This window comes from Kogia breviceps, chromosome 7, assembly GCF_026419965.1.
Source record: "Kogia breviceps isolate mKogBre1 chromosome 7, mKogBre1 haplotype 1, whole genome shotgun sequence".
NCBI lineage: Eukaryota > Metazoa > Chordata > Mammalia > Artiodactyla > Physeteridae > Kogia > Kogia breviceps.
In genome coordinates, this window is record NC_081316.1 from 6,090,664 (window position 1) to 6,113,595 (window position 22,932).

At 40.1% G+C, this 22,932-nt stretch overlaps 1 protein-coding gene across 7 annotated transcripts in view; it reads left to right on the forward strand.

Annotated features, from left to right (window-relative positions):
• The window catches only part of TTC17 (tetratricopeptide repeat domain 17), a 148,309-nt gene that overhangs the window by 109,913 nt on the left and 15,464 nt on the right, over nucleotides 1–22,932 (forward strand). For all 7 annotated transcript variants that reach the window (XM_059069917.2, XM_067037034.1, XM_059069919.2 and 4 more), the window contains 4 exons: nucleotides 188–341; nucleotides 4,757–4,877; nucleotides 7,207–7,366; nucleotides 8,289–8,372. In XM_059069917.2, coding sequence (XP_058925900.1) covers nucleotides 188–341; nucleotides 4,757–4,877; nucleotides 7,207–7,366; nucleotides 8,289–8,372 — 519 coding nt within the window. The remainder of the gene's footprint in view (nucleotides 1–187; nucleotides 342–4,756; nucleotides 4,878–7,206; nucleotides 7,367–8,288; nucleotides 8,373–22,932) is intronic.

The window sequence follows — 22,932 nt, forward strand, 5'->3', positions numbered from 1 at the left end:
CCCTTCAAGGCTAGGTTATTTTGTTTATTTCACTAAACATTTTTCATCTAGACCTTTAAGAATTAAACTGAAGGAAAGAACTTAACCCTAGCACAAGACTGATTATTCTTAAAGCCACCAATACCCATAGCCATGGACAGAAGTGATAACTGGTCTCATTTGTCCCTAACATGTTTTCGTTTCCCAGATCACATTCCAAGTCAAACGTGTAAAGAAACCCAAAGGAGAGCATAAGAAATCTCTTGGGAAAAAGGTAGAATCGAATCAGGCAGAAAATGTACATCGTAACCAAGCAAACCTGGAGATCACTGGCCCAAAGGTGGCATCTCCTGGGCCACAAGGTAAATTTGAATATTTAATATGCCAGTTTCTTCTTTCAGATTTGCACTGTCTCAGTTCTCACAAAGGGTGTGTTTGCAGCTTGAAGTAGATCAGATGAGAACGTAATTGAACCAAGTGAACAAGAAATCGGTCATCGATAGAAAAAGTTTTGTTTGACATATACTTGATTATTTTTTACCATTGGCCATTTGAATTACAATCTTACCATCTTGAACTTAAATATCCAATTAATTCCCAACAGTCTAGTTTAATATGTAAAACTGTGAGTTTGAGACAGAATCCCTGGCCTCACACACCAGTTTTGCCATTTAGTTCTCTATGCCTCATCTTCCTTATCTATAAAATGGCAATAATTGCATCTGTCTTATAGGGTGGTGGTGAGTATTATATGAGCTTATACATGTAAAGTGCTTTAAATGAACTGGGCACATAGGACTCAATAAGTATTAACTATTTAGTAACATTTGTATGTCAGATGTCTCTTTAAGTGTTGGATAAATGCTTTGGAACTACTCCCCAGAAAAAAAAAATGCATTTACATCAAAATTGGGCGCATGTACTTTCAGGGTGCGTAGTTGTCCTGAAATCCGTCTTTGGACTCCAGGTTCAGGGCCATTGCCATGAGTCCAGTTGACTTTCTTTTCCAACAATGAAATAGCAGTGATAGAATTTCTTTTTTTTAAAAGAAGTCTCCTTTTTTAAAAGGATATTTTCACTGTCTTAGACTTCAAAACTTCAAGGTAAGTTCATGAAAATGTGTCTTATTTAAGTTGTATTTACCAAAGCTGAAAGCAAAGGACACATAATAAAAATGTAAAGAATGAGGTCAACTTGGCTAAATCCCAGAATGATCTGTGATTTGAGAAAAATACTAAGGACACCAAAAAGGATACTTGGTCATGACTAGAGTTGAAAGTATGAAGTAGCTTTACTGTTTAAGAAAAATAGCATGTGCTGACATGTTATGGAAAGAAAGCAACACTTCCTCTAGTAGGTCCATCTGCAGTAGCAAGGAAAAAGATATTCAAACTATAAAACATGATTATAGCAATGAAACTTCCAATGGATTAAGTAGTAAATGTAATAAAAACATAAAAGAGGAAAATTCAAGTGGATATTTATATAATTTTAAGGTGAAAAAGGACTTTCTAAAGCAGAGAGAAAAAGAAAAAAAATAATAATTCTGCCATCAGAAAACACTACAAAATAGAAAGACAAAGGATTGAAACAAAGTATTTTTGCAGAATGTTTATATATATTTACAGAATATATGATAAGCAAAGGATATCAACATCATTTAAAGAGCACCTACAAATTGATAGAAAAAAATACAGCATTTCAATAGAATATGTACAAAGTACATAGGCAATTCACCAAATACACACACACACTTACACACACACACAGCCACTAAACGTGATAAAATGTTCAGCCTCACACTAGCAATCAAGGAAGTGCAAACATAAAATGTGATATGCCATTGTTGCTTGTCAAATTATTTGTGTAATACACAGTGAGAGTTAAAATGAATTTTGGGATAGTTTGATTAGATGTATCAGAAAATTTTTTAAAATGCCAACAGTTCTACTTCTCGTAATTTACCCTAAATAAATTATCTTACAAGCGTGAAAGATAGAAGTACAGAGATTGATCCTTGTGCTGCTTATCATAATAAAAATTTGAAAAATACCCAAATGATGATAGTTGCCTGAATAAATTACAGCATGTCCTTGCCGTGTACTGTGCAGCCAAGATGTTTATAATTTAGTAGGTGAACAAACGCAGTTTATAGAATAGCATATATAGAGAATACTTCAGTTTTTGTAAAATAGTAAATATACTATATTTTGACTACATTTTTTTTCACATTTCAGTATCTCTGAAATTGAGATCATCTTACAATTGATAGTATCTTAAATAATAATTGGCAGCATTTTTCTTTCTTAAATCATGTAAAATAATGTGTACCTTACAGTTTATGACATCTTAGATTTGACGAAATATGCTAAAATAAACAAGCACATAGAAACAAGTGTAGGAGAGAATACACTAAAATGTCATAAATGATCATCTCTGGGTGTTGATAGGGCTGCAGGTGATATTCTGTTTTCTTCTACATTCTTTTCCATTTTCTAAATATGTTATAATAAGCCTATATTACTTTAACAAACAAAAACTAAATATTTCTTGTAAAAGTGAAAATTAAAGCTCAGGGTGGTTGAGATGATAGGAGAGCACTTAGACAATTTTAAAGGGATTCAAGGAGGTGGGTCTGGGTAGGGCATTGAATATACTTGCAAATGAGATCATGGAACTAAAGGGTCACTGTCACTAAAGTGGAAAGTTCTAAAGCAAGAGAAGACTGGAGAGGTTCAGTATCCCAATTTTCAAATAAGTATGGATTCTGTCCACTACCAAGTGGTAAGGAGTTTGTGATAACTTCTGACAAAGTTCTAAAGCAGATTATTAAACCAGCACTTTATGAGCCCATGGGGGAAGAGTAGGAATCATTAAGGGCCATTGTAGGTTTTCTAAGAATTAATAAAATTAATAATGCATAACTAATTTCATTTCCTACTTTGGTGAGGGCTAGTAGACTGGAAGGCCAGGAAAGTGTCATAGACATAATGTAACTAGATAAAAGCAAAGCATTTAACAGAGTGTCTTATGATGTCCTTGTGAACAAGGTAGACAGTGGTACGCTCAAAGGCTCCCCTGTGCCTGCAGCATAAAGACCAAACTTTCTCGTGTGGTACGAGACTGTTTACAACCCAGCCTTTCTCTCCCCTTCAGTCCCATTCTCTGAACCAGCTCTGCTCTTGTTTTCTCTCCTTGTCTTTGCACATGCTGTTCCCTCTGCCTGGAATGCCCTTCTGCCACCTCAGCGGTGCTAAAATGTCACTCATCTTTACGCTTCAAACTCCAATGCCATCTCTTCCTTGGTATCTTCAGGCAGCGTTAGTTGCTTTCTCCTCTATGCAACTGTTCTGTACCTTCACTCTAGCACTTAACCCTATTGTGTTCTAATAATTTGTTTACCTACCTCAGTAGACTGTGAGCTCAAGGGCAGGCCCTTTTATTATTCCTCTCTGTATCCCTAGTGTCTTAACACAGTCCCCAGTCTCTTATAACAGATGCTCAATAAACATTTTTCAAGTGAATTTCTTAAACAAAAGAAAAATAAGCTTTATTGTGAAACCTATGGTTCAATTCTTTAACTTACGAATTTAAACAGGGTTCATCTGAAACTCTTCCAAACTGTTTTTTTCTATGCTATTAAAATCTAAATCTAAAGCCCTGCCTGTGTCTTAAACAGTTTTCTATCTTTGGTAAATTCCTACAGTATAAAAAGAGCTATACTGAACCAAAGTTCTCCTTCCTGTCCATTCCAATCGAATTTCTTCAGAAGAATCCTTCCCAGATAGGACTTAATTCTGCTGTTTTCTTGGGGACTTGATTTAAGTAAAGGGCCTACACCCAAAAGGTCGTACCTTTGAAGGATACCATGAACAGAGCCTTAAAAGCCCAGTAAAGCTTTAAATAGCATGATTGGGAATGTGCACATTAGAGTCAAACAGACCTGGATCTGAATCCCATTTCTGCCACCTAGTAGCTAGGTCACCCTGGGCAAGTCACTTGATTTCTCTGAGCCTCTGTTTTCTCATCTGAGAAATGAGGATTAAAATCTGCCTCATGAGGTTACAAATATAGAGCCCTTAGCACAGGACCTGAACACATGCTAAGTGCTCTGGAAATAAATGATAACCTTTCATTATCATCATTATTCTCTGTCCTACTGCTTTTCTTTACAGCGGGGGTTCTCCACCAGGAGTGACTTTGCCCTCCCAGGGAACATTTGACAGTATCTGGAGACCGTTTTTGTCGTCATGTATCAGGGAGGGCGCTTCTGACATCTGCTGGGCAGAGGCCAGGGGTGCTGCTAAACATCCTCCAGTGCACAGGACGGCTCTCACTATGTCAACAGTACCAGCTTCGGAAACCCTGCTTTAGAGATATATGCTTCTCCTGACTTAGTTAGGCTTGTCTCTATACAATCAAAATGTATTGATTTTGAATAGAAAGCAAGAGAAAGGTAAAAATTAAGTTTGGTAAAATGTTAGCATTGAACAGTATTTTGACCCTTATCTCAGTCTTAAATCCAGTGAAGGGCACACTTATTTTTACTTCATCATCTGTCTTTGAAAACAAGGCTTTACTCAAAGATGATTGTTATCCCCATAGCTGTGAATGACAAGGTTTTAGTTAGTTCTCTAGGTGGTAGAAATTCTAGACTAGAAAAATGCCTGGCGCCTCCAATACACCAGAGTCTGGATGAAGTAATCACCAGGGCGTAAGGCACTATACGTTCTGTTCCTCTGCAGTCATGTCGATTGATGACATACTTTCCTTCCAGGAAAAAAGCGTGACTACCAGAGTCTGGGATGGCCCAGCCCGGACGAGTGCCTCAAACTCCGCTGGGTAGAGCTGACGGCCATCGTGAGTACCTGGCTTGCAGTTTCTTCAAAAAACATTGAGTGAGTATCTTAAACCTCTCCCTCCTTCATGGCATTTGTGACCAGGGATCCCACTGGGCCCCAGCTGACCTCGTGGCTTCCCTTCTTTGTCAACAGCTGCTAGAAGAGTCGTCCTCTCTAGGGTTGGTGGTTCAGAGGATACCACAGTTGGACTCAGCCCGTTGCACTGAAAGGGTCGATGTGCCCCCTTCTCAGTGCCTCCACCCATACTTTCTAAGCTATCTAGAAGTCACAGCTAACTTACTTAGTTTGAATTAAAGACTGGATCTCTCTCAATGAAAGCACAAAACCTCCCTGGCATCGTGTGCTTACAAAGGGAGCCAGAGCAAATCCAGATTTACAAGCACCTACCGGGACGCAAGCGAGCGAGGTTGCCTCTTTTATAGCTGCTTTTTCCTCCCTGGATGCTCAGTCTCTTTTGTTGGCCCCTTTTCTACCTGTTAAGCATTGGAGTTCCCCAGGATTTACCACTAAGCCTTCTTATTTTACAATCACTCCTAGTCAGACTGCTCTACTCCCAGAACTTCTTAGTATTTTTCAAAACCACCTGCTTTTCTTCATCCCCATTGCGGCCTCTAAACCAGAGGACCGTCCTCTCCACTTAGATCCATTCTGTCGCCTCCTAGCTGGTCCTCTTGGTTTGTTCATTCTTGCATCTCTTCAGTCCATTCTGTCCACAGTACTCAGCAGTATTCCTCAAATATAAGTCAGATAATTCTTTTTTTTTTTGCGGTACGCGGGCCTCTCCCTGTCGTGGCCTCTCCCGTCGCGGAGCACAGGCTCCGGACGCGCAGGCTCAGCGGCCGTGGCTCACGGGCCCAGCCCCTCCACGGCACGTGGGATCCTCCCGGACCGGGGCACGAACCCGCGTCCCCTGCATCGGCAGGCGGATTCTAAACCACTGCGCCACCGGGGAAGCCCAAGTCAGATAATTCTTAAAATACTCTAATAACTTATAAATATCACCGTTCACAGTGGCCCACAGAGCCCTTCATGATTTGCTCCCTGTGTGTCTTTCCATTTCAGCTCTGCCCTCCCCCCTCCCTCCCTTCACATGTGGTACCTCCTTTGCCTGTGCTGGTGTTCTCAGCACCTTCTCCCTTCCTGGTTAATTCATACTCCCCCTGGTCTCCACTGAAATCTCTCCTCCACAGGAAGTCCTTCATTAACCACCTCCTTCCTCCATCAGCATGGAGGAAATACATACCCTCCTGTAGTAAACTGACATCGCACTGTGTTTTTATCTTTTACAATTCATCACATCTGTAATAACTGACTATGAGCATCATAACTGTGGGAACGGGGTATGTCTTGTTAATTATTATAACCCTGATATCGGACATGTAATAGGCTGTGAATAAATCATGAATGAGTGAATGTCTGCATAATATGTGTTAAACTTTTTAAGTAGCTATAACAAAATTTGGCAGTGCCAATTTGCCACATCAGTTTATATGATATATATATGATAGAGTATGACATTTAGCCTGTCTGTAGCAGGAACATGACCTCTTTGGAACCATGAAGGGAAGTACTTATATCTTTTTTTTTTTTTTTTTTTGTGGTACGCGGGCCTCTCACTGCTGTGGCCTCTCCCGTTGCGGAGCACAGGCTCCGGACGCACAGGCTCAGCGGCCGTGGCTCACGGGCCCAGCCGCTCCGCGGCACGTGGGATCTTCCCGGACCGGGGCACGAACCCGCGTCCCCTGCATCGGCAGGCGGACTCTCAACCACTGCGCCACCAGGAAGCCCAGAACTACTTATATCTTATACATAGATACAGTGAATAGCTGGATCTGCATAACATTTAGTGTCTAAACTTTAGGTAACTTTTTCTGTGGGGACAAGTGTGCTTCTGTGCATAGAGGGAAAGTAAAAGATAGGAACCACCTGTGGGTATTTATCACTAGCTGTGCCCTGGAAGAAGAAGTCCTAGAAGAAAACCCACCTGGTTTAAAACCGCCCCAGTGAGAAAAAGCGGCCAAGCAGCAGTAAGGAAATCAGACATCACGGTGCATAGGAAGGAGGCAGCTTGAGGAGACTGAGAAAATACTGAGTTCAAGACTCAGATCCCAACCCCGCTGCTTTGACCTGGGGTACGATCTCTGTTCATACATTCAACAGATGGTCATTACCAGGCACTGGAGTCCTTGGACCTGTAAAATGAGAGATCAGACCAAATAACTTCTGAAGTGTCTTCCATTGTGAGATTCTCTGGTTTCAGACACTTCTAATAATATGTTGAAGTTATGGTCAGCTGATTATTGATACTCTTTCTCCCCACCCACTCAGTTTTTCCATGGCTAAGGTGGTCCTCTCCGTTTTTCAGCATCACGGAACACATAGACTTTGCCACTCCAATACAGCAGCCAGCGATGGAGCCCGTTTGCAATGGCAACCTCCCCACGAGCATGCACACCCTGGACCACTTGCAGGGCGTTTCCAACCGAGCCAGCCTACATTACACGGGCGAGAGCCAGTTAACGGAGGTGAGTGCTCGGCTTTACCCAGCCTCTCTGTACTTTCTAACCCCAAAGTCAGGATGCAACTGAGAGCAGAAAGCACAAGCAGCCGGGCCATATTGTTTTGCCTATCTTCAGATGGCTGTCATCTAGGTGGCTTTAGGCCAAGCCTAATTTCTTTCAGGCCCTGTGGCTGAGCTTATGCTTTTTTTTATGACCAGGAAATTTTAATTCTGATTTATTCCTCGAGGTGGGTGGCATTCTGCTTACCATCAGAGGCTCTTCATGAGGAATATTGGGGGCAGTTAATCCTCCTATTGACCTCCTTAAGAAGGAAGGGAAAGAGGGCAGACCCAGCATATGCCTAGAAGAATAATTGGAAAACATGCCACAGTAGAGGCATGTTAAATAAGTAGAGGATTTGTTAAATAAGTTTTGATATAGATGTGAGATAGTATATACAATAAGAGCCATTAAGAAAGATGTAGTAGAAATATATGTATTGGCATGAAGAAATTGTTAAAATATATTATGTGAAAATGTAGGTGATAGTTTAGAATGTGATCCCATGGTATACAGTCTGTGAGAGAAATAATATATGTGTATATAGAAACATATCTGAAAGATACATAAGAGATATCAACAGTGGTTGTGTCTGGGTGACAGGATTACAAGTGCTTTTTATTTTCTTTATTTACTCTATATTCTTTAATACTATAATGAATGTGTTTTACATGTCCATAATTTTTGTTAAGTGAGAGAAGGCTGAGGGGATGGTAAAATGGCCCTCAGTGTATCTTCCACAAAATGCTTTACCAACAGGACCACAGCAGGTACCCCAGAGAAGCAGTCTGCACCTGTGGTACAGTGCCCAACTCAGCATCAGCAGTGTCACCAGACCTCACCTCATTTTCATTCCTCTAATCTACCATCTTCCTCCCTATACCAGGTATTGCAAAATCTTGGCAAAGACCAATACCCACAGCAGTCACTTGAACAAATTGGCACCCGAATCGCCAAAGTTTTGGAAAAGGTAAGTCGCTCTGTAGGAAAGCTCTAAACTATTGCCCACTTTCTAACTTTTCCAGATTATTTGCCACTATGTGGCTCTAACCTCTTCCGTTAGTTACTTAATACTTGGGACCAAAGGGATGACGTGAAATGCTTCAATCACTTTTCCATTACTTTTTCCATCAATTGGTTAGTATTCTTTTTTGCTGCTTTGTTTACCTTCTGTGCTTAAACTTTACATGGTCAGTTTTCTTTTTTAGTCCAGCATGGATATATTCAGGTGATGCTACTGTGAACTATGGAATCTAGGTATGGGAAATAAGTCAGGTGTTCCTTTTTTGGTGATAAAGAATATTTGGTATTTTGGATGGTCGGTGGGAATCACATCTTGAAATATCTTTTTTTCTTTGAAATCATGAAAAATATTTGCAAAACTATATTTCCATACAGCCTACAGAAAATATAATTAAGAGTCTCTAAGACTGTTCATCTGCCTCTGTGTGATATTTGTATAAAGAGGAAGTTTTAAAATTTTAATTTAATTATTTTATGGTTAAGAATCTCTCTACTTTATTATTATAATGATATTGAAGAGGTAACATAAAATAGTGATTAAAAGGGTCAGCTCCACTTCTAGTAGGTAGGGATAGGATAATTGCATCAGTTTAAAAGAGAGGAAGTGGAAGGCACTCAGCAATCACTATTCCATGGGAATTCTGAAATTCATCTGGCCATATGTCACTGGTTCCCCCAATTGCAGGGTAGGATATATTCCTTTTTAATTAATTAATTTATTTATTTATTTATTTATTTATTATTGTTGCATTGGATCTTTATTGCTGTGAGAGGTTTTCTCTAGTTGCGGCGAGCAGGGGTTACTCTTCATTGCAGTGCATGGGCTTCTCATTGCGGTGGCTTCTCTTGTTGCAGAGCACGGGCTCTAGGCACGCAGGCTTCAGTAGTTGTGACTCCCGGGCTCTAGAGCGCAGGCTCAGTAGTTGTGGCGCACGGGCTTAGTTGCTCCGCGGCATGTGGGATCTTCCCAGACCAAGGCTCTAACCTGTGTCCCCTGCATTGGCAGGCCGATTCTTAACCAGTGCGCCACCAGGGAAGCCCAGGGATATATTCCTTGAATAGGGCTTGTTTGGGTTCCCTGGGGTTGGTTTCCTAATGTTTCTCAGCTTTCAGCTCTTCTCTCTGAGCTGTCTTTCCGTTTCCTTAGGAGGGTCCTGTATTTGTAGCTGAATAGCTTACTTGGCCTGCTGCCTGTCTCCATCCCTGGCACAACTTCTTAGAAAAACTTTGTGGACTTTCAAATTAGAAACCGTCCCATCAGACAAAAGCCACACCCACAGAACTCTTCAAGAAGGCCCCTATCTCCTTTGAACATGAGTCCAGGACAATACCTTTAAGATCCTTAGATACCTTTGGTCTAACTGAGAATCTCTGAGGCTTAAATCTAGACTCAGATCTTTCTGAGGTGGTAGTAACAAAGTGTATTACTGCCGTGCTTTTGATTTGATCTTAATCCTGAGGCCATAGTTTTACTGGTAGCACCTGGATTTGACTTTTTGTCAAAACCTTGTGCTGACTAGAGAAGCTGGCAATCGAGAAAGTTTCATTTTCTAACCCCGCAAGTCCCAGGTTGGAAGCATTTTCTCTAAATTCTGCTTGAAGACTGCACAGTTCCTTGTTTAGGTCTCCTCTCTCTTTTAATACCTAAAAAAATTATAGGTGATTTTTAAAAAACCATTTGTCACTTTCAGCGCTCTTCCTAGAGGTCTTCCTAGCCAGATCCACAGCTTTGTTAGGCATTTTCCTATTTTCCAAGTTACAGCCTCATTGTTTGTTCTGCCGCTTCTCCAGGTCCAGTAGCAGTAGCCCCAGTGCTCTTCCAACCTGCATTAATGGTCTCATTGCTGCTCCTTCCGCCAGTGTCCTCAACTCATTCCCCAGACCTATGTCACATGCTTTAAGTTTCTGTTGTGACCACACTCCATTCTTGATGCCAAATACTATTTTCAGTTATCTTTTTGCCCAATAAATCATGCCAGGATTTACTGGCTTAAAACAAAACTATTATTTGCTCAAGATTCTACAACCTGAGCTGGACCGTCTTCTGATCTGACTTGGAATCATTCATGCAACTGTAGGCATGTGGCGACCCAACTGGGGCTGGCCGCCGGAGAAGGCCGGGGTGATTGGACTAGCTGGGACACAGTTGGATATCGTCTCTCTCCAAGTAGTCTCTCTAGCAGAGAAGCTGGACCTTTTTACCTGGTGGCTCGGGGCTCCAGGAGGGTGAAAGCAGAAGCTTAGAGTCCATGCACAGAGGTGGAACAGCACCGCTTTCACCCCTTCTATCTGTCAAAGCAAAGTCCCAGGGCAGGGGAAGTATCCTCCACCTGCCGGCAGTGCAAAGACTATGGCCTATCTTTAATCCGCCGCAGTGCCTTTAAAGGGGCAACAATAAAACTGACGGCTTCTCAATGGAAATGATGGAAACTAGAAGCCAATGTAATGGCATCTTTAAAGTACTAAAGAAAACCGCAGCCTAAAATTCTATACCAGCAAAAATACTGTTCAGAAATTAAGGTGAAATAAAGATGTGTTTAAACCCATAAAAATTCAGAGACTTAGGCATCAATAGGCCTGCACCGAAATAAAAATTAAAGGGAGTTCTTCAGAAAACTGATCCCAGATAGAAATATGGACATGCCAGAGGGAAAGAAGAACACTGGAAAGAAAATATAAATGAAGAGTAATTGTACAAAATGATAACTGTACTGCCCTGAGGAGCTTCACCTTTATAGATAACTAAAATTCATGGCAACAGTAACATAAATGATGGGAGGGAAATAAATGGAGTTTAAAAGTTCTAAGGTTTAATTGGTATCAGCCAAGTAGTAAAAGAAATAATTTGCATTGGACTATAATAAGTAAGAGTGTATGTTTTAAGCTCTAGGCTAACTACTAAAAGTGGTTTTAAAATATAATTCAGTGGAAGGAAAATGGAGTAATGTGAAACATTTGATTAATCCAAAGAAAATCGAGAAAGGTAAAGTCACATAAAAATAGAACACAAATAGTAAACTAGTAAATAAAGTATATCAGTAGCTAACTACAGAAAAGATTTATAATTTAAGCATTTTGTATAGAATGGATTTTTTTAAATCCAACTATATGGTGCTTATAAGAGAAACTCTTCAATTATTAGGATACAAAAGGGTTGAAAGTACAAAGATGGAAAATAATATATGCACTATCAGAACCCGCAGAAAGCTGCCCAGGTTGCAGCTGAGGTTACTCTCCACACGTGGTAGCCTCTGCAGAGGTCTCACCTCTGGCCCCAGATGCACACCATGCTGCCACCATTGCCCCCGCAGCAGGTTTGTATGCCAGGTTGCCACGTTGTCCTGTTTGACCTTCTGAGCTAGTGCAGAAATAGTTCTCCCATTTTTGTCTCCCCAGGTCTTCAGGTGGTGGCTTGTGGGCACTACTTTGTGCTGGTTAGATCTACAGCCAACCCAACTTGGGTCAGAGCCAAGCTGCTCCACCTCCTTTTCTGATCCAGACCTAGTTACAAACATGGAGTCTTAAGCTCATGTGCTTGTCTCCTCCCCACCCCCTGTCAGGCATCAATGCCTACTTTGGCTCAAATGCACCAACCACACCAAGGCAATATCATTCTTGCCAGTCAGCCCATTTGCAGCTAGGTTTCTGGTCAGCTCCATTTCATGGACAGTGGGGCATTTTCTCTCGGCATAAATTTGTCTCCAGCTTTCATCCATTCCTACAAGGGGAAGATTTATCCCCTGTCACACAATGTCAAGCTTCTGCCATCAGACTCTGGGAAAGTTGGCCCCCACTGAGGCTTCAGTCTTATCAGCATCTTCCTCTCCATCCCCTTTGTGTCCTGGTGCCTTGGCCGTATTGAACCAAGGATATGAAATTCTGTTTCATTGCTGCTACTGCTCTGCAGTGCCCACTGTTTGTGGTTTTAAGACCAGCTTGATAGATATTTCATACTTGCACACCTCAGTAGGGCACCTGTCTTGCCTTCACTCAGGAGGATATAGAACAGGACATACAGCAGGCCAGCAGGGCAGCTTTTCATGTATTTCTCCAGGAGTCCCCATAGCTCTCTGGCAGCAGTCTTGGGGACTGTTCTCTGCTCCAATCCCCCAACTGACAGCTCAGGGATAAGGGGTCAAGACCACATGGATGAGTGTGGGAACCACCCTGGCCTGGAAGTCTCAAGTTCCATGTAAGAACCAGTGCCTGTTCAACAGTCCTATGAGCCTAGAGCCCAAGAGTTCCAACAAGGGACAAGAAACATCACACTGGGGAAAGCTCAGAGCTGTGGCTTTCTACCAGATCATCACAATCCACTGGCAGTTTACAGTCAGGTCATCTTTATCATAAACAACGTTGCCTAGTAATGTGGGTGACATTCTACCTTTATTATGTTTCCAGGGCAACATAGCTGAAAAGTTAACATGAGATTAATTTCCCGGGAATACACATACACAAAGTGTTAGGCTTTAACATTTCAGGAAAGTAATAAAATTAAAGTAATAATTTATATTTTTTATCTGTAATAATTCAAAGATGCATGTTATACTTTTAGGCTAATCACTAAAAGAACAGTTAAAGAAAGTATAATTAAGGGAAAATGGAACAATAAAAAACATTTGATTAATTCATAAAGGAGGCAAGGAAGACAAAGGATTATAAAACAGGTGGGTGAAATAGAATACAAATAGTAAGATGATAGTGATAAACCCAATATATCAGTAATCACAATAAATATAAAAGGACTAGGTACCCCAATTAGAGTGCTAACATTATCAGACTAGGTTAAAATCTTGAACCCAATTATGTGCTGTTTAAAGTAACACATCTTAATATAAGATACAAAACAGTTGAAATTAAACAGATGGAAAAAAGATACATCATACAAACATTAATCAAAAGAACCTGGTGTAACTATACTAATATCAGACAATGTGGAATTTAAGGCAAGAAGCATTACTACACATAAAGACAATTCATAATGATAAAGTGGTCAGTCCACCAGGATATTGAAAATTATAAATCTATATGGAACCAATACCATAGTTTCACATTATATAGACAAGCATTAAACATTGACATGTAAAAGGAGAAACAGATGAATCCACAACCAAAATAGACTTTAACATACCTCTTAATAGGTGATAGAACTAAGCAGACAAAAAATTAAGATATAGAAGATCTTACTAATAAACTTGACATAACTGATATTCATATAATGCCACATTCAACTGTGAGGATATTCTTATTTTTAAAATGCATATGGAACATTTACCGTATTGATCATAAGCTGAATCATAAATTAAACCTCAATTAAATGTTAAACCACTGAAGCAATTTAGAGTTTACTTTCTGACCATGGTGGAATTAACCTAGAAAAAAAATCAGAAAAAAGAAAGGAAAATTCCCAATGATTTTGGTGAGATTATACTACACCTCTGAATGACTCAGTGCTCAATGAAGAAAGCAAAATTAGAAAATATTTTGAAATGAATGACAATAAAGATTTGGTATATCAAAACTTACGGGATACAACTAAAGCAATGCTTGAGGGAAGATCATAGCCCTAAATGGATATGTTAGTTTAAAAAAAAAATGACTGAAACTTAGTGATCTGTGCTTCTACCTCAAAAAGCTAAAAAAAGAACAAAATTACACTGAGATATTCCCTACCCATATCATTGGCAAAAATTCAGAAGTTTGATAGGATACCCTTGGTGAGACCATGGGAAACCTGGCAGTGTCATACACTGCTGGTAGTAATGCAAAATGGAATAATCTCTATGGAGAGAAAATTGACAATATCTAGCAAAATTATACATTCATTTACCCATCCAGCCAGCAGTCCTGCTATTAGGAATCTTTCCTAAAATTACAATGGCAAAAAAAATTACCTGACAAAAATTCCTGTGAATAAGGCTGTTGATTATAACCTGATTTGTAATAGTAAACTAAATCCAAATGCCCAGTAGTAGGGGGTTGATTGAATAAAAAGTCCCATGTGGCTGCTCATTCTGTGTGAACATCCACACAATGGAGACTTGTGAAGCTGTCAAAATAAATGAGGACCATCTCTATAAACTTATATGGAATAATCTTCAGGATAGAGCAAATAAAAAAAAGAACAGTAGAAAAAAATTATGTCTTAGGTTACTATTTATCTCTTTTTAAAATAGCAACTTGTGGGGAGGGGAAATATATAGAGAGAGAAATAAAAAGATATTTAAAAATGAAAGACTAAATTTGAAAAAAAAATTTAAATGGTGTCCCATGGAAGGAAGACAGAAATAGGATAGAAAAGACACAGAGTGAAGCTAGATTTCCTTGAATCTACATTGTTTTTTTTTTGTTGTTGTTGTTTGACTTTGGAACCAAATAAATATTTTGCATAATTACAAAGAATTTTTATATAAGAGAATTCCTAATTAAAAGTAAAATTAAATGAGCCTAACTTTACATTCCATTGGTAGTATAACCACATCAAGAGGAAGAATTCTGAGTGACTTTAAAACACAGTTATTTGTGTCTTTATTCCTGTCCTGCCCCTAGGTTCTTCAGAACCATTTTTTTTTTCAGATTCCATATATATGTGTTAGCATACGGTATTTGTTTTTCTCTTTCTGACTTACTTCACTCTGTATGACAGACTCTAGGTCCATCCACCTCACTACACATAACTCAATTTCGTTCCTTTTTATGGCTGAGTAATATTCCATTGTATATATGTGCCACATCTTCTTTATCCATTCATCTGTTGATGGACATTTAGGTTGCTTCCATGTCCTGGCTGTTGTAAATGGTGCTGCAGTGCACATTGTGGTACATGACTCTTTTTTAATTACGGTTTTCTCGGTATATACCCAGTAGTGGGATTGCTGGTTCATATGATAGTTCTATTTTAGTTTTTTAAGGAACCTCTGTATGGTTCTCCATAGTGGCTGTATCAATTTACATTCCCACCAACAGTGCAAAAGGGTTCCCTTTTCTCTACACCCTCTCCAGCATTTGTTGTTTGTATATTTTCTGATGATGCTCATTCTAACTGGTGTGAGGTGATACCTCATTGTAGTTTTGATTTGCATTTTTCTAATAATTAGTGATGTTGAGCAGTTTTTCGTGTGCTTCTTGGCCATCTGTATATCTTCTTTGGAGAAATGTCTATTTAGGTCTTGCGCCCATTTTTGGATTGGGTTGTTTGTTTTTGTGGTATTGAGCTGCATGGGCTGCTTGTATATTTTGGAGATTAATCCTTTGTCATTTGCTTTGTTTGCAAATATTTTCTCCCATTCTGAGGGATGTCTTTTCATCTTATTTATGGTTTCCTTTCCTGTGCAAAAGCTTTTAAGTTTCATTAGGTCCCATTTGTTTATTTTTGTTTTTATTTCCCTTACTCTAGGAGGTGGGTCAAAAAGGATCTTGCTGTGATGTATGTCATAGAGTGTTGTGCCTGTGTTTTCCTCTAAGAGTTTTATAGTGTCTGACATTACATTTAGATCTTTAATCCATTTAGTTCATTTTTGTATATGGTGGTAGGGTGTGTTCTAATTTCATTCTTTTACATATAGCTGTCCAGTTTTCCCAGCACCACTTATTGAAGAGACTGTCTTTTCTCTGTTGTATAGTTTTGCCTCCTTTGTCAAAGATAAGGTGACCATATGTGTGTGGGTTTATCTCTGGGTTTTCTATCCTGTTCCATTGATCTATACTTCTATTTTTGTGCCAGTACCATACTGCCTTGATTACTGAAGCTTTGTAGTATAGTCTGAAGTCAGGGAGCATGATTCCTCCAGCTCTGTTTTTGTTTCCTAAGATTGCTTTGGCTATTTGGGGTCTTTTCTGTCTCCATACAAATTGTAAAATTTCTTGTTCTAGTTCTGTGAAAAATGCCATTGGTGATTAGATAAGGATTGCATTGAACCTGTAGATTGCTTTGGATAGTATAGTCATTTTCACAATATTGATTCTTCTAATCCAGGAGCATGGTATATCTCTCCATCTGTTTATGTTATCTTTGATTTATTTCATCAGTGTTTTATAGTTTTCTGAGTACAGGTCTTTTGCCTCTTTAGGTAGGTTTATTCCTAGGTATTTTATTCTTTTTGTTGCAATCGTAAATGGGATTGTTTCCTTAATTTCTCTTTCTAATCTTTCGTTATTAGTGTATAGGAATGCAAGAGATTTCTGTGCATTAATTTTGTATCCTGCAACTTTACCAAATTCATTGATTAGTTCCAGTCGTTTTCTGGTGGCATCTTTAGGATTCTCTATGTACAGTATCATGTCATCTGCAAAGAGTGACAGTTTTACTTCTTCTTTCCCAATTTGTATTCCTTTTATTTCTTTTTCTTCTCTGATTGATGTGGCTAAGACTTCCATACTCTGTTGAATAATAGTGACGAGAGTGGACATCCTTGTCTTGTTCCTGATCTTAGAGGAAATGCTTTCAGTTTTTCACCATTGAAAGTGGTGTTTGCTGTGGGTTTGTCATATATGGCTTTTATTATGTTGAGGTAGTTTCCCTCTGTGCCCACTTTCTGAAGCGTTTTTATCATAAATGGGTGTTGAATTTTGGCAAAAGCTTTTTCTGCATCTATTGAGATGATCATACGTGTGTTTTTGTTTTTGTTTTTGTTTTTTTGCGGTACGCGGGCCTCTCACTGCTGAGCCCAACACAACCTTTAAATGATACAATAGACCAAATTGACATAATTGATATTTTTAGGACATTCCACCCCAAAGAGGAAGAATACGCTTTCTTCTCAAGTGCAAACGGAACGTTTTCCAGAATAGATCACATCTTGGGTCAGAAATCAAGCCTTGGAGGACTTCCCTGGTGGCACAGTGGTTAAGAATCTGCCTGCCAATGCAGGGGACATGGGTTCCAGCACTGGTCCAGGAAGATCCCACATGCTGCAGAGCAGCTAAGCCCGTGCACCACAACTACTGAGCCTGTGCTCTACAGCCTGAGAGCCACAACTACTGAGCCTACGTGCCACAATTACTGAAGCCCACGTGCCTAGAAACCTGTGCTCTGCAACAACAGAAGCCACTGCAGTGAGAAGCCTGTGCACCACAACAAAGAGTAGCCACCGCTCGCCGCAACTAGAGAAAGCCCGTGCGCAGCAACAAAGACCCAGTGCAGCCAAAAATAAATATAAATGTATATTAAAAAAATAAAAAAACAAATCAAGCCTTGGAAAATTTAAGAAAACTGAAATCGTATCAAGCATCTTCCGACCGCAATGCTATGAAATTAGAAATCAATTATAGGAAAAAAACAGTAAAAAACACAAACACATGGAGAATAAACAGTGCACTGCTAAATAACCAAGCGATCACTGAAAAAATCAGAGAGGAAATTTAAAAATACCTAGAAACAAATGACAACAAAAATACCAGGATCCAAAACCTGTGGGATGCAGCAAATCAGTTCTAAGAGGGAAATTTATAGCAGTACAATCCTACCTCAAGAAACAAGACAAATCTCAAATAAACAATCTAACCTTACACTTAAACTAGAAAAAGAAGAACAAAGAAAACCAAAAGTTAGTAGAAGGAAAGAAATCATAAAGATCAGAGCAGAAATAAATGAAATAGAAACAAAGAAAGATGTTTAAAAAAAAGATGTTAAAAAAAATCTTCCAAAAAACAGAAGTCCAGGACCAGATGGCTTCACAGGCGAATTCTATCAAACATTTAGAGAAGAGTTAACATCTGTCCTTTGTAAACTCTTCCAAAACTAGAGCGGGAAGAACACTCCCAAACTTGTTCTATGAGGCCACCATCACACTGAAACTAAACCAGACAAAGATATCACAAAAAAAGAAAATTAGAGACCAATATCACTAATGAGCATAGATGCAAAAATCCTCAACAAAATACTAGCAAACAGAATCCAACAATGCATTAAAAGGATCATACACCATGATCAAGTGGGATTTATCCCAGGGATGCAAGGATTCTTCAATCTATGTAAAACAATCAATGTGATATACCATATTAACAAATTGAAGAATAAAAAACATACGATCGGGCTCCCCTGGTGGCACAGTGTTTGAGAGTCCGCCTGCCGATGCAGGGGACGCGGGTTCATGCCCCAGTCTGGGAAGATCCCACATGCTGCGGAGTGGCTGGGCCCGTGCGCCATGGCTGCTGAGCCTGCGCGTCTGGAGCCTGCGCTCTGTGACGGGAGAGGCCACAACAGTGAGAGGCCTGCGTACCGCAAAAAATAAATAAAATAAATAAATAAATAAATAAATATATAAATAAAGCTTGTGTTTCCTTATTTATTTTCTGTCTGGATTATCTATTGGTGTAAGTGGGGTGTTAAAGTCCCCCACTATTATTGTGTTACTGTTGATTTCTCCTTTTATAGCTGTTAGCATTTGCCTTATGTATTGAGATGCTCCTATGATGGGTGCATAAATATTTATGATTGTTATGTTTTCTTCTTGGATTGATCCCTTGATCATTATGTAGTGTCCTTCCTTTTCTCTTGTAACTGTCTTTATTTTAAAGTCTATTTTATCTAATATGAGAATTGCTATTCCATCTTTCTTGTGATTACCATTTGCATGGAATATCTATTTCCATCCCCTCACTTTCATTCTGTATGTGTCCCTAGGTCCGAAGTGGGTTTCTTATAGACAGCATATATAAGGGTCTTGTTTTTGTATCCATTCAGCCAGTCTTTGTCTTTTGGTGGGAGCATTTAATCCATTACCTTCAAGGTGATTATTGATATGTATGTTCCTATTATCATTTTCTTAATTGATTTGAGTTTATTTTTATGGGTCTTGTTCTTCTCTTGTGTTTCCCACTTAGAGAAGTTCCTTTAACATTTGTTGTAAAGCTGGTCTGCTGGTGCTGAATTCTCGTCGCTTTTGCTTGTCTGTAAGTCTTTTGATTTCTCCATCGCTGAATGATATCCTTGCAGGGTAGAGTAATCTTGATTGTAGCTTTTCCCTTTCTTCATTTTAAATTTGTCCTGCCAGTCCCTCTGGCTTGCAGAGTTTCTGCTGAAAGATCAGCTGTTTGCCTTATGGGAATTCCCTTGTATGTTATTTGTTGCTTTTCCCTTGATGCTTTTTATATTTTTTCTTTGTATTTAATTTTTGATAGCTTGATTAATATGTGTCTTGGCATGTTTCTCTTTGGGTTTATCCTCTATGGGACTCTGTGCTTCCTGGACTTGATTATTTCCTTTCACATGTTAGGGAAGTTTTTGACTATAATCTCTTCAAATATTTTCTCAGACCCTTTCTTTTTCTTTTCTTCTTCTGGGACCCATATAATTCAAATGTTGGTGCATTTAATATTGTCACAGAGGTCTCTGAGACTGTCCTCAATTCTTTTCATTCTTTTTTCTTTATTCTGCTCCCTTGAAGTTATTTCCACCATTTTATCTTCCAGGTCACTTATCCGTTCTTCTGCCTCAGTTATTCTATCGATTCCTTCTAGACTATTTTTAATTTCAGTTGTGTTGTTCATCACTGTTTGTTTGCTCTTTAGTTTTTCTAGGTCCTTGTTAAATGTTTCTTGTATTTTCTCCATTCTGTTTTCAAAATTTTGGATCATCTTTACTGTCATTACTCTGAATTCTTTTTCATGTAGATTGACTATTTCATCTTCGTTTATTTGGTCTTCTAGGTTTTTACCTTACTCATTCGTCTGTAACATATTATTTTGTTATTTCTTTTTTTTTTTTTGATGGGTGGTGCTGTATTCCTGTCTTACTGGTTGGTTGGCCTGAGGTGTCCAGCACTGGAGTTTGCAGGCTGTTGGATTGAGCCTGGTCCTGGTGCCAAGGACCTCCGGAAGGCCTCACTCCAATTAAAATTCCCTGGGGTCTGAGGTTCTCTGTTAGTCCAGTGGTTTGGACTCAGAGCTCCCACTACGGGAGCTCGGGCCCGACCTCCAGCCTGGGAACCAAGATCCCACAAGCTGGGTAGTGAGGCAAAAAAAAGAAAAAAAAGGAGCAGTACAATAACAAAGAATAAAAAACAAAATAAAATTAGAAAGATAAAAAATACATTAGAAAAATAAAAACATAAATGAATCAACAACAAGGTAAAACAGAACCCCAAGAGGAAAAAAGAAAAGCCTTGTCTGTGGTGGCCAGAGTTTAGGCGGAGGTGGAACTTAGGCAGGGGCCGGGTTTAGGGTGGGGCGACACCTATGCAGGGGGGTGGGGGTGCAGGTGATGTTTCAGCGTGGGGCAGGGCCTGGTTCAGGACCCGCACCTGGTTCAGGACCCTCGCAGGCAGAAAAGGCCTTGTGGGCAGGCCCTAAGTTGTGGGGGGGGCGACATTCAAGTGTGGGGCAGAGCCTCTGGTTAGGACCTGCCCAGAAGCAGAGAGGCAGCATGTCCAAAGGGGGGCCTCCAGAGTATGGAGTTCCAGAGTTTGGAGTTAAGTCCCTGGGTGAGGGTGTATGGGTGGGGTTTAGGCCCAGCGCGGTTGGAAGGGGTCTCCCAGTATAGAGGTAGGGCCCTGGGTGTAGGGGGTGGGGCTTGGGCTCTGCATGGCAGGAGGGAGGCTCCAAGGGCAGAGGATTAGACCCCAGAGCCCAGCAGGCTCTCCGGTGCTTAAGTGGACAGGGAAAGCTCTGGCTGCGTTCCTCTCCATTCCTCTGTGCCCCACCCACCACCATCTCCCCCAGGGGTCTCCCCGGTTGCTGCCAGACCCTTAGCCATGGGTGGGTTCTGCTGGGTGTAGAACTCCTCCCCTCCCCCAGCCGCCCCTCAGGGGTGCGGTCCCAGAGGTCCAGCCTTTACTTTTGCTCCCCCTTCCCTCCCTCCCACTCCCTCAGGACCCACATGGCTGGAGGGGCCTCGGTGGGCAGAGGATCAGGCCGGGATCTCAGCAGGCTCCTGGGGGCGCAAGTGGGCAGGAGAAACCTGGCTACCCTCCCTTCTGATTCTCTGTCCTCCCAGCGGTCCCCCCAATTTCCCCTTTCGGGTGTAGGATCCCTTCCTCTCCCCCAGCTATCCCCCAGGGGTACCAGTCCTGTCCCGCCTCCAGTTCTTCTCCCCCCTCCCTCCCCCACACCCCACTTTCTACCCAGTCACTGGGGGTTCCTCCCGTCCCTTTAGGTGTTCATGGTCCCCCACCAGTGCCTGGTAGGTGCCCTAGTTGTGCGGAGACACAAATTCCTCATCCTCCTAGTCCGCCATCTTGACTCTTCCTCCTTTCCAGACTTTAGGCTTGATTTATTTATTTAATTCGAGTGTCCTTCCTTGACTCTGTTCCCATATGGAATGGATCTTGATCTTATATATCCTTGCCAAAACCTTTGTGCAGTTTACCACAGAGTAAAGGGTTGAAGGGTTGACCTCTATACTACAATTTTTTTAAATGACCTTCTAGATCCTTCTAGGAAAGAAGAAGATGGTAATAAACATGTATCCTTCCTTTCTAAATGAACAGTACTTTAGGATAAATAAATAATTGATGAGAAAAGTCTCTTTATAGGAGTATTCCAACGAATAAACTAGGAATGATCTTTGCAGCCCCTAATTAATTTATGGCAGTGATTACCACTGGCTGCTGCCATCACAAATTGAGAGACAGTATGTGTGTACTCTTGGAAGTTCTCACTACCACCTATGGAATAGTTTTGCCCCCACTCCTCCCCCAAAAAGTCAATCCTGAATCCAGTCAAGCCTCTAACTACCAACTTATGGGAAATACAGGGGACAAAGGAACATGTCAGATGGTTCCATGAGGATGCAATAAGCAGAGTCCAGTCAGTGTGAAACTACAGGATAAATACCCTATATTTCTTGTACAGAAATAAATTTTAAAAATTAGGTGGTGGACTCTATAGAGATCAAAAGAGACTTAAGGAATACATTAGCCATTTGCAATGTATGAACATTATTTAGATTATGATTAAAACTGTAAAAGCAAAGCAAAGTTTTATAAGACAGTTGGGGGAAATAGGCACACTGGATGAATACTTGATGGTATTAAAGAATAATTTTCAATATTTTAGGCCAAATTTTTTCAAGTTTATCTTTTAAACATGAGGTTGTATCTTTTAGAGGTAACACTGAAAAACTTACTGGTGAAATTATATAAAGTCTGGGATTTGCTTCAGGTTAGCATGGATGAGGGTTTAGAGGAAGTAGGATTGGCCATGAGTTGTTGATAAATGTTGAATCTAGGTGACGAGCACATGGTGTTCGTTATACTGTTCCCTTTATTTGTATCTGTATTTGAAATTTTTCATTATAAAATACCTAAGAGATGTAATCACGAAAGTGAGCAAAGAAAGGACATAGAAAATGAGTAGGTAAATTTTTTTAATTGATATGTCTTAAACTAAAAATATATTTGTTTAAGTAATTAAGTCAAATATGTTGTGGATGAGTTAGATAGATTCAGACACAGTTAAATAATTAGTGAATTGCAAGCTTTGTGTAAAAAATTACCTGGAGTATTATAGAGACAAGGAGGTAAAGGAATCAACAGATTCAGGAAGTACCATGTATCCCAAGCTGGGTA